The sequence below is a fragment of the Chrysemys picta genome, chromosome 3 (assembly GCF_011386835.1).
Source record: "Chrysemys picta bellii isolate R12L10 chromosome 3, ASM1138683v2, whole genome shotgun sequence".
Taxonomy (NCBI): domain Eukaryota; kingdom Metazoa; phylum Chordata; order Testudines; family Emydidae; genus Chrysemys; species Chrysemys picta.
In genome coordinates, this window is record NC_088793.1 from 185,252,676 (window position 1) to 185,265,062 (window position 12,387).

Genomic DNA, 12,387 nt, shown 5'->3' on the forward strand with positions numbered 1-12,387 from the left:
TGCCACAGGGAAACTGGATGTAGAGATTAATGGAGCATGCCTACACCAAACTGACCTATTCAAGTACCCTGGTGGCAGGTTTATGGAAGATGGTGAGCTCGAATGTGAGACGCAGTCCAGACTGGGGAGAGCTGGAATAGTGCTGAATAACACCTCAGGTGTTGTGTATGACACTGAGACTGAAAGCCCAACTGTATAATACAATAGTGCACCCCACCATGTCATGGTGTAAAAGCATGGCTGGTAGAGAGATGGCCTACAAGTGGTGTTCAAGATATCTTCACACAATGCAAGTTACACGAAGGGACAGGTTTTGAAATGAAATCATTAGGATGGAAGTCGAAGTCATTGATGTGACTGACAAAATCCAGGAAGTGTGACTTTGCTGGTTCAGACACATACTGAGGATGAATTAAGAGGGCCTGGTGAAGACAGCATGGAAGGAGATGTTGGCAGGAAAGAGACCCTGAAGAAAGCCTAGGAAGCAATGGATGGACCTTTGTGCCGCCTTGGACAGACAAAGATGGCAGATGCTTGCAGGATGACCCGACTCCAGAGGATGGGCTAAGGGGAACAAGAAGTTTATGACCCGTAGAGCACCCCATTGCCAGCTGGCACACCATTGTCATGATATTTACCTTAAAAGTGGCATGTTATATACCATTAGAAAATTAGTAACTCACTGTTCATTAATGTTCTTGTGTCATGAATGTACGGCAAACCCACAAAGAATTTTATGGCGGTGTTGGACACATGTGACTAAAATGTGTGTGTTTAAACCAGGAGAGTCAGGGATGTTGATAAACTGGTTTTATCCAGACAGAGGAAAGAGACCAACACCTCAAACCAGGTGTGACCAAAGTCTATGTGATACTCATTTGTATTGGAGGTTGCAGGAAGACATCATTTGCATTGGAAAAAGCACCAGAAGGGGAGGAACCAGCATAAAGTCTACACCAGAAAACGTGGTGTCTACAGCCAGGAGGGAAACGGAACTTTATCTGGGGATACCCTTCAGAAGAATACATTTTGAAGATTTACTACTATAGAGAGATGGGGAGAGAACCCCTTCACCTGAAAGCCAAAGGGACTGACCACTTTCAGCTCTGTGAAGGGTCCTGGCCAGAGATTCTGGTCAGCCATGCTGGAGAAGAGACTTGGTGAGAAACACTTTGAAAAAAGAGACTCTAATTTGTTAAATTAGGTTTTAGAGATTTAGAAGCATATTTTTATTTTTATTTGCTTGTAACCCTTTCTATCCTTATTCCGTATACTTGGTATCACTTAAACCAATGACTTTTTGTTTAGTAAACTAGTTTTACTTTTACTAGAAAGCAATCCAATACTTTGATTCAAATAGAGTGTTTGTTAACTCCAGTTAAGGTAATAAGCTGCTTGGCACTGTCTCTTTAAAGAAGCAGCGAACATAATAATGTCTGTAAGTGTTCAGCAAGAGGGCTGGACACTACAGGGCAGACGGTTTGGGGAAATTTGGGAGTAGGTGGATGTTGGGGTCAACCTGCAAAGAGTAACTGGGCAGTGGAAGGCAGGGTGTGACCTGCATGTTTATATGCTGGTTGTTGGTGTTAGGGTTGTAAGCCACAGTAGCACAGCATTTAAGGCACCCTGAGTTGCAGGGTAGGCAGTGACACAACCTCATACTGGCCTGGCTTGAACACCAAAGCATCACAAAGGTATCTTAACATAGGCCCTAATTCAGTAAACACATGCTTAAGATCCATTGAAGCCAAAGCTAAGCAACTGCTTAAGTGTTTTGCTGAGTCAAGACGATAATGTGTAATTAATGTACATAATGTAAACTAATCTCTGTGTGGAAAAAAACAACAAACAAATTGGTCCAGGGATTGTGACATTAATTAGCACTAATTCAACTTCTCTAGGTAAAGTCCTGGATTGAATGTGGTAGATAATTGTATAGGCTGTTACCAGAAAAAACACAAAAAGAGGCTATGCAAAAAATAGAAGCTAACTGTATCAATTTAAAAACAAAACAAAACGCACAAACTCAAATGCACCTTTACAAGACCTATTGTATCCTAGGCTGAAAATAATGATGGAACACATTAAATACTTACATGCTATAGAGGATACTGTTAGTGATGAAATATAAGTATTTGTAACACACACACGGTACTCTTTCATATAATCAGGGCTTGTTCCACACTACTACAAAAACACGTTTTGTACATAATACCAAAGGTTACAGGCAGGTTAGAGAGAAAAATAATAGTTTGCTTACCAAGCTGCTTGTGGAGCTTTCATGATAGGATGGTACAAAATATATTTTTCCTTCTCAAACATAGCAGTTTCTTAGTGCATTAAGGTACATTTTGATTGTCATGCCATTCCAGCCAAAGCTATAGTTATATATAGGCCAGATCCTGCACCATCAAAGTCATTGGGAGTTTTGCCATTGACTTCAATGAGATCAGGCCCTCAGTGATCTGAACAATAAAGTAAAAGTAAAATATGTATACTCCTTGTATACAGTAGAGGTGAAATCCTGGCCCCACTGAAGTTAATGGCAAAACTCCCATTGACATCAATGGGAAAACTTTAATGTGTTGCTCCCCCGTATCATAAATAAATGTTGGTGGCCGTTAGTTAAAGTTTATTTAAAAATTTATTTCCTCTGCTATTTCTGTTCAGTAATCTTGCTGCTTCTTCCCTCTTTGGGTGATGTTCTCCCACTAGCCCTCACATTTACCAGTGTGAGAAGAGCTAAGAAGTCTAGAAACCAGTCAGCATGCTAAATAAAGGTTTGTCTACTTAGCTCAGCAATTCAGTAACAATTTGAATGCAACAGGCAGAGCTGTTTTAGAAGTAACATGAACTCAGTTTTGTCAGTGGAAGTTGTCTATATGAATCAGACAAAATGGAGCAAATTAAGGGCATATTTTAAACCTAATTGATTATTTTTAAACTCTGAATTTTCTGAGTTTTTTAATTTAAATCAGACACCTAATTTTACTGTATGCATTTTATATAAAGGTCTTTGCTTTGCAACTTAAGGCAAAAGACTACTGTTTCCTATCATATAACATGCTATTTTTCAATTTTGTATTTTGTATCTGATATAGGATGCATTATGAATAGAGATTTTGTTTTTGGATAAATATGGTAGATTGTATGTTGCAAAAGCCACCTGAGAAGTACTTATTATACCATATATGGACAGTAGATACTAATCAAAGTGAAATATCTTAATCATTTTCATGTCTTTTCTTATAAATAACAAAAATGGCTGAAATATTATGGATGAATAGCTAAATTTCTCTTTTTTGCTAATCACATTAGTTGCAGCATTGTTGTAGGAAGAGCTTAGAATACAGTGTCCATTGAAGTCAAAGAAACTTTTGCCTTCCACGTCAGTAGAAACAGAATCTAGGCCCATTGTATATCTTTAAACTTTACCCGTTGACTAAGATTGGTTGAAAATTGAAGTAAACTGAATGCAAATATGATTAATTTTTAGATACTAATTTATTCCAAATTTATAGACCAAAGTGAATGTATTTGGATTATCGTACCATAGCTATGCAATGTTTAAAAAGGGAGTGGACATGTGTATTAAAACAGAAGGCCCTTCTTACTCCAACATGATGTCAGTAATATAGCTCCTCAGAGCATACTATTGTTTTAAACAGAGGTCCCCAAACTTTCACATTGGTTGTAAAATATTATTTAGTGTTGCTGGACTGGAAGGAAAATGTCATACATCTGCAAACAATTAGAAGGAGTTGGACTATTTTTTTTTATTAATTAAACAATAAAACATCCTTAAATGTGACTGTGGGCTCATCTACACAGTGTGGCAAAGTACACTACAAGGGCCCTTTTTGTAGAAAGCTCTAATGGGTTGTTCTCTAACTTCCCCATATAGACCCTGCTGGTGTGCTCTAAAAGGTACCGCATTCACGTTAATGTCCTGCCTTGTAGGGCACTTTTCCATGCCATGTAGACAAGCCCTGTATATATGGAAGTCAGATTCCCTGGGTACTTCCTGCAATTATCATATGCAATAAGAACATTTAACAACAATAAAGTAAATCCTCTGTGGGGCCACTAGTTCATACATTCTGCTTCTCCAACATGATTAGCCAAAGTTAAGATTTTAGCCACAGTTAGTTAATTATTGTTATAGTTAACAAAGCCTTTACAAAACTGATTTTATCTTTCATTGGAAAGCTTTCTGGAAGCCAAAGAAGAGACAAAAATATTAATACCACAAGCACCCTTCCTCTCAAAAAATGCTGGTATAAGAAATTAGAATGTTTTGTTCAACACTACGAAATTAATACTTCATTATACCATGAATTTTATAAATTCATATGAAAATTCAAAATACTCAGAACACAGTAAAGGCATTAATACTACATAAAATTAAGCACTTCCACACTGGCACCTTAAGTAATTGTAAACCAAAAAAGTATGTAGCAGGAAACACACTTCTATTTAAAACATTTTAGAGTTACTTATGAACACTATAATATATATTAAATAATCCATTAAATTGAAATAACATTGAAATTCAACAAAATGAATGTTAACAAATGTCACATTAAGTTCAGTTCCATGTACCATAATTCTGAAATTAAAGATATAAAATACACTGGTCAGACAGACGAAGCATCATTGTTGAAATTTTGATTTATGGTAGTAACTAAAAACAGTTTCTATTATAATAACTATGCTTCTACTTATTAGTAAGTAAATGGTGTTGGTACTGTATAAATGAATACTAAGAAGAAAGGAACTACAGCTGTGTAACACAACGTGCCCTGATTATAGCCACTTTACTATTATTTTATATGATTACATTGATTTTGAAGCCAGAGGATGGAAAAAATGAACAGGCCAAGTTTCAGTGGGCACTATGAGTTCTCCACAAGTTTCCTATTGACTTGCTTGAAAACAATGCTTATGAATCCAGGGCAGAATTTAGCCCAACATCTTTTCTTTCATAAATGTATACTTCCTAAAAGTAACAGATGTTCAAGTTAACTATTTAAACAAATAACAAATGAGAAACCATCTCAGTTTAGAATAGTGTTGCAAGTCTGACTCTTGAATTAACATTAGCATTGCTAATACTCTGAGAATTGTGGAACTGTGCATGGTGTATGTACACTCATATGGATGTTGTTCATTGCCATAGTTTCACAGGCTAGCTAACCTTCATATTGGAAGTAATCTGGCAGGCTCTCAGCCGATCTACTCTTTTAAAATCGGAAGAGCACAAGTTGTTCAGATGTTTGGTTCCTAGTCTTTCAGATAGAGACTGTATGCAAATGTGATCTAAATATATGAAACATTCTACATTATAGTTTGAGTCTAAGGTAAAGTTCATAGTGCAACTAATCTTTCATGCATTCAGATTTTAATTAGAGAAAATATATAGTTTAAGGAAATCTCTGAAACTGGAAGACTACCCCTTGCTTTCTCAGGTACTATTTTTCCTACTTTCTTCAATGCAGTGTATCTCAGACACATTTAACGTAATCCAAGATGCTTAATACAACTGAATTTGCTTATCTACATTTTAAATGAAGATGTATAAACAGTAGGACTGATTCTACTCATTCACATCAGTGGGAGCAGGAGCAGGACCAGAGTTGGTAAAGATGCAGAAAATCGCAAATATTGTTACCTTGAACTATGACAGTGAAATATATAAATGACAAATTTTAAAGAACATCCTGAGGAAATATATGTGTACTATACTAGGATGTAGCAATGCAATTGCTGGCAAGGACAAAACTCCACTGCTGTCGTTGTATGTACATATGATTTTCTATCATTCACTTTGAGCATGAATGTAAAGGTTAACAGAAGGCAGTTGCTTACCTTGGCACACATTTTGCTCGCTTTGCTCATACCCAGTTGCACACTGTATTTGGTGAGTTGGATTTGGAGGTGGTCGATGAGGATCAGCAGGGGTCCGTCGAATGACATTGTTTCGTCCACCAGTGGATTCAGCAGCTGTGTCTTCTCGCCCATTATTTACAATAATTTGAGCTGTTCTAGGTAGACAGAGGTATCCTCCATAGTGGTTAACACATTTCATCCCACCTTTGCATGCATCTGGGACAATTTCACATTCATCAATATCTGTGGTTAGCAACAACACAAGTCAAGTTTTAAAATGGGACATTGACAGACATTAACATAAGTAATGTAACAAGGCATGCAAGCACACTTGTATTGTCCAAAATGTCAAAACAGGGGATGTAGAAGATAAGAATTCTTTCACTTGTAAAGATTTACTATACCTTTGCACCGCTGCCTGACAGGATCCCATTCATAGCCATCTGTACATTGCTGTATAGAAAAGAGATTCAGAAAAATGACCGATGAATTAATATTTTAAATACTTCATGCACTTGCTATTGCTACAGAAAATTGTGTTCTGAACAAACAATAACCAGGCTGGTTATATATTTTTGATAATATCAGGGAAATAGATCTCAGTGCAATACTGCTGTGTAACAAAACTAAGCAACAGAGGGTTCTGTGATACCTGTAAGACTAACAGAAGTATTGGAGCATAAGCTTTCGTGGGTGAATGCCCACTTCAGTAGTAAGCAGTAGTTTATAACAGGAAATGGATAATCCTTTCCTAAATGTTGGCCTAATGTCTATTCTAAATTGACAAATTTAGGGCCTGATCTTTTAAGGTGACATGAGCTTCCTCTGTTCCCAGGGAAGTCAATTGTTGCAGAAGGCTCTCAAGATCTCGCAGGACCAGATCCTAAGTTATTTGATTTATAAAAGTGTAGATGACACTCCAGTTCAAGACCTTGATCCTGCCAAGCCTTACCCACAGGAGTAGTTCTGTTGATGTCAATGTAACTATAGTATTGCCATCTTAAAAAGAATGAGTCATGCCCCAAATCATGAGATTTTAAAAAATAATAAATCTTTTTTATTTCCCTTCTTGATTTTGAGCCATTAAGGTTCACACTCTTAAGCTTTTTTCTGCAGCCAGGAGGGCTAGAGACTTACTTTCTTTTTTTAAAGAAGAAAGTTGAGATTCTTACATAATCATATGACTCCAGGAGCTTGGGCTTTAGGAAAAACAGCAAGTATTGTGAGACTCATGATAAAATTGTAAGTTGCAACACTGGGCCTACTCATGTGAGTAAGACTTTGCAGGATTCAAATGAGAAAAAACATGCAGTCCATGTATCTATTCACATCAGTATGGACTACAAATGTGAGAAAGAGTTTGAGGGATAAGGTCCAGGACTTTTTAGAAGGGCATCTACCCTCTGCCCCAAAGTATTCATTTTCTAGAACACAAGATCTAATTTTTGAGAGGCTTAATTATCATCTCAAATGACAATTAGTGGAAACTGACTGAGCACCGTAGTGCTATTGAAGTGCATGAGGATACAGATGTAAAACATCAACAGATAAACTAAGATGTAGTACGTGTTTCTGTCCTGCTTGATATATTATTTCTCATAGTGTTGCAGAAAAGGAGTTGACTCAATAAATCAGCTAGTCACAGTGAGCCAAATTAATTCTTGCTGTATCTCCTTGGCTTTAGCGGAGCTACATCAGGGATAAATTTGACCCAGAGTGTTGATATCAATATTGCTCAATGTATTATGCTGAAGTTGTTTTGAGAAACTTGTTACTAATAGAGATTGAATCAGCAGTAGAAACAACAACATTTTGTTTATTCACAGGTGACATCAGTGATCTGCCAAATGTAGCAGTGAGCTGGAGGGAAAAGCCTCTAGTGTTAGGAGGGGGTAAGAGGACAGCTAATTGTATTATAATTCTAGCTCTCTAAAGGAATGACTACATGCTGAGTTGACACCACAAAAATTACTGTAGCTATGAAAACCCAAGCCCAAAGGAAAACAAGCAAATTCATGTATGTACTGAATCACCCAATTCCTGCTGATGCACAACAGAAGTAATGTATACTTAATACTAATGAGCCAAATCTGCTCCCATCAAAGTCAATGGGAATTTTGTCACTGACTTCGGTGGAACCAAGATTTGGCCCTAAATGCATATAGTACAATTTTCAAAAGCAACTAAATCCCATTTTTAAAAGTGAGTTAGGCACTTAAAGCCTAAGTCCCACTGACATTCTATAAGGTTTGGGCTTCTAAGTGCTAAAGCCACTTTGGAAAATGGGACTTGGCAGCCTACATCACTTAGAGGCTTTTGAAAAATGTATGGTCTAATGAAACTAGGCAAGCTTACTGGAAGAATGCTAGATTTTTTTTTTAGGGAATACACAATAAAAAATGGAAAATGAGCCTGGGTACTAGGCATAATCTCACTTTTAAACATTTTATAAATTGTTTTTTTGCTGTAACATAAGTAATTATAACATATAGACTGATTCTGCAGCACTTACTGAAGTGAGCAGTCCCCTGACTTCAGTGAGACTACTTATGTGAGCAACAATTGCATGATCTCAGGCCCTTTGGCCACAATCCTACAATTTGTTACACAAGGAAAAACTTCTCTGCTTGTGTGGAATCCCACTGATTTCAGTGGGGCTCTGTGCAGGAACAGCAGTCCACCTACATGAAACGAGTTTCAGGATCAGGGCCCCTGTTTGTAATTGGGGTCAAATATGAAAATGTGTTTTTTTTCATGATCCAAGCCAATGTAAACATTACTTTGCCAGTGATATTCATTACAAAAGTAAATGAGCAAACATAGATGAAAAAGTAACATATAAAGGAGACAGCCCTGCCCCTCTATTCTTATCACTTCAATTTTAGGGTGGGAGTAGAACATATTTCCAATATTTTATTAGCAGCTGGTCATAGCCACTCAAATAATTGTTCCAAACTATTCTTGACACTGACGATATACCAGCTAGAAAATTTCATAATTTACATACAGCATTACATTTTAAGACTACCATTACACAGTACTTATATTTTGTTAAAACACCTTGAAATCTCCTAGCAAAAATGGAGCAAAACATTTTGACTAATAGCCGACATATATGATGTTTCATATATTTGTAATTAATGTAATATGTTTGTTTTAAATAAGTCATATACAGTATTTCTGTAATTTTGAAGATGCTTGGGTGTCTTATTTCACAGAACTTAGAATTGCATATAACAATATGTCATACCCTTTTCTGTTATGGATGACGTTTACTTTGTACATTTATGATTTCCAGCCTATTTTGAGCATCCATAAAACAAAAATACTTCCAGAGGGTTCAAATCTTTCTCAAAGGTAGGGAAAAAGCCTCATCTTATAATTTTGTTCAATTCATATAATTCAGTACCTAAATAAACCTTTCAAAACAGAAGGTATCACCACCAAGTTCAAAGTCTGAAACTTGGTTTCACTATAAAAGCACCTTAGTCTAAGAACTTTGAACTGAACACTCTATATTGGAAAGGAACTATGATTTCTCTGTCAAGGGTTATTTAGAAAAGAATCCCTGCTAAGCAATAAGTATCTCAAAGTCTATTAAACCTTACCGTGTATGTTATAGTTTCTTCAGTTTCCTGTGAATTTACTGTAGTAAGAGTGAAAGCAGCTAAGAACATAACTGTCAACATCATGAATCTTGAAAGAAAGAAATAAAACAAAACAATTTTTAGCACCTTTTACTGTTAAAAAGCTAAGAATAACCAGCTATTGGGGGCATATCCCACATTCCTTACTAGGGTAAGACTTCCACTGAAGAATAAGGAGAGCAAGATGGAGCCCTTGTTAGATTATGAGGAAGTGGCTGAGATTTAGCAATGTCTTAGTCTGTTTTATCTTTCCCCAGCTGAATTAACAGACATTAAAATATAACAATTAACACTGCATCACACTCAAGTGTCTGTTCTCTAAAACAACATAACCCAAGTACCATACATATTTACAACATCCTCACAATTATCTGATTTGGTTTTAAAAGTAATTTTCAAATGATTTCATGTCCCACCAGAAATGTGTGTATGAGAGATCTAACAGGTAAAAGAACCAGGGGAAAAAAGGTAAAAATGGGATTTACCTGGATCCAGCCAGTTTTTTTAAACAACCCCCATACTGTACTATCAAAATAGAGACTAAGTCTAGCCCTATCTACGGCACCAAAAAATCCCAGACCCTGATGAAACAGCACTGCAAAATGATAGATTTAGCACCTGTATCCTGACAATTTTTGGCCCTAGTCCCCCAAACGACATGTTCTAAACAGATAACAGGTTTAGCTGCTCCGACTGCAATTTAAAAATCCAGATCCTGATGTAACCTAATGCAACAGTCCCACAAAAATCTGAAATCTAGGTGCTGCTGGGTCTTGCCCAATTTTTCCACAAACCCAGAAACTGTACCATCTTCCATTATTCCACCAAAACAATCTGGACCTCCACTCACCCAGGTACAAGGAAGCTACCATCAACTCTAATTTGGCATATGTACTCTGCTGGATCTGGCTAAATGCTGGCTGTCTACTCCCCAGTTTCCCATCTAAATGTATGCAGTTTCTCTTAATCCACCACAATCATCTGGAACCCTATGTATTATAGTGCAATCTGGCTGAGTTTTGGCCATGAACTTCCCAATCACACTATTACCACCCAACTGTATTTGACCCTTCATTTCAAGGAATTCATTTATGTTTACCAACATACTGTGGCCACAAAAAAATGCTTTTTGTGGTGCTGCTGCACTGGGGTGCATCAGGGTCAGGGTTTTTAAGGTTGCTAGGAGCAGCTAAACATGTTCTCTGGGTGTTCAGATTTGGGTCAGAAAATGGGAGATCCGGCAGCATCCAGGTGCCGGATCCAGAGTTGGTGACACTGTTGTGCCATGATGTGCCTGGGGCCAAAATCTGGCAGGATTCAACTTTTCACCAAGTCCGTGGCAGAACCAATTTATAAACTAAGCGTGGGAAGTTCCAATGTATTCCATTCTCAGAAGGTTTTTAAAAATAAACCCATCTAGTCAACTTCAGTTCGGGTTACTTCCTATTTCAATTAACTCAGAAAAGTTCTCTGCTCAACCTTCCTCCCATGCCCTGATTAACGTTTCCAACGTCGGACAGATTCCAAGCAAAGCAGTAGACTGAAGCAGTCCCCCATCCCCTGCGCACTGAAGAGGGGAAACGGGGGAAGCCAGCGCCCCGAACCCGCGGGAGTCGTGTTCTGCCCTGAGCCCGGTGATCCCATCCCCACTCTCGGTCTGCTTGGCCTCTGGTGCCCACAGAGCAATTCATCAGCAGCTCTCGCAGGACTGTGCCCCACGCCCGCACTCACCCCACCAGCCCCTGGCGAGTCGTGCGCAGTGCGCCCCCAACTCCTCGTCTCCCGAGCTGGCTGCTCAGGGGCGCCTTACCTGAGCGCAGAGCAGGGCTCCTCTGAGGGCACGTAGGAGCGGGGCTAGCCTGGCAAGCGCCGCCGGGGAGGAGAGCGAGTTTCCGCAGCAGGTTGGCCCCGCGCTCGGCTCCGAAGCCCGTCCTCTGCGCACGCCGCCGGGGTAGCGCTCGCAAGGCTGCCTGGCGCGCCTGCTCCCCCCGCCGGCCTGGCTTCAGTGACAAGGGCCCGCTCCCGTGGTGTCTATTGAACGCCCCCTCCCGGCCCCGTGCTCAGTGCATTAACCCCTTCGGCTAGGGCGCACGCTGCGGGGGGGAGGAGAGACAGACAGGGGGATAGGGAGCGATCTCCCCACGCCCAGCGGTGCCACCCACAGGGGAGCGTGTCACTTTTGTTAAGAAACCCCAGCTGCTGCCCCTCCGCCCCTTGCACCAGTCTGCAGGAGGCTGTTCCGAGGCTAAGCGAGAATAATGTGAACGCGTCGTTATTTCGGTAGCTCCGGGGGCGATCTGTCCCCTTCCAGACAAAATGGGAAGAACCTGATCCGGCAGACTTCAGCATTTAGTGGGCCATTTTGGTTGCAGTGGGACTGCTCGTGCTGTTCAAGTTGAGCATGTGCCGGAGTGTCTTCAGGAGTCAGACCACTGTGTGTAAAGTTCCTCTCAAATGTAAGTGCTTGTGGGAGTTGGGGGCTATAAAAGGCAGGTCCCTGCCCCAGAGAGTTTGCCATTGGAAGTCAGGCACATCTGCATTAGCTGCTGTGGTCAAAAGAACACAGAGTGCACTAGGATGGAGATTAATATGGAACATTATAATGCCATTATATAAATAAATGGTGCAGCCTCACCTGAAATATTGTGTGCAGTACCGATTACCCTAGCTAACTGAAAAAAATGCAGAATTAGAGCGAATGAAGAAAAGGGTGATGAGAATGATGGAGGGCTTGGGAAAACTCATATGAAGGCCGAAAAGATTAAGGTTAATTACTTTAGAAAGGAGATGAATCAGAGAGGACATGATAAAAGTATATAACATGATGAATGGTCTAGAGAAGGTAGATCAG

The 12,387-nt window shown here is 39.3% G+C and overlaps 1 protein-coding gene and 1 long non-coding RNA gene across 4 annotated transcripts in view; one reads left to right on the forward strand and one right to left on the reverse strand.

Annotated features, from left to right (window-relative positions):
- Positions 1 to 11,989, reverse strand: part of EFEMP1 (EGF containing fibulin extracellular matrix protein 1) — a 76,779-nt gene extending 64,790 nt beyond the window's left edge. Inside the window, exons 1-4 of one of the 2 annotated variants that reach the window (XM_005309003.5) lie at positions 11,347 to 11,989; positions 9,498 to 9,585; positions 6,294 to 6,342; positions 5,869 to 6,132 (exon numbers count right to left, since the gene is read on the reverse strand). In XM_005309003.5, coding sequence (XP_005309060.1) covers positions 5,869 to 6,132; positions 6,294 to 6,342; positions 9,498 to 9,581 — 397 coding nt within the window. In that variant the 5' untranslated portion in view covers positions 9,582 to 9,585; positions 11,347 to 11,989. Of the gene's footprint in view, positions 1 to 5,868; positions 6,133 to 6,293; positions 6,343 to 9,497; positions 9,586 to 10,386; positions 10,515 to 11,346 lie in introns of those variants that run through there. The other variant, XM_065589607.1, reaches the window with a different exon arrangement.
- LOC135982536 (uncharacterized) overlaps positions 11,855 to 12,387 on the forward strand; it is a 113,566-nt gene continuing 113,033 nt past the window's right edge. The window contains exon 1 of one of the 2 annotated variants that reach the window (XR_010599936.1): positions 11,855 to 11,992. This is a non-coding gene — a long non-coding RNA (uncharacterized LOC135982536). The remainder of the gene's footprint in view (positions 11,993 to 12,387) is intronic. The other variant, XR_010599937.1, reaches the window with a different exon arrangement.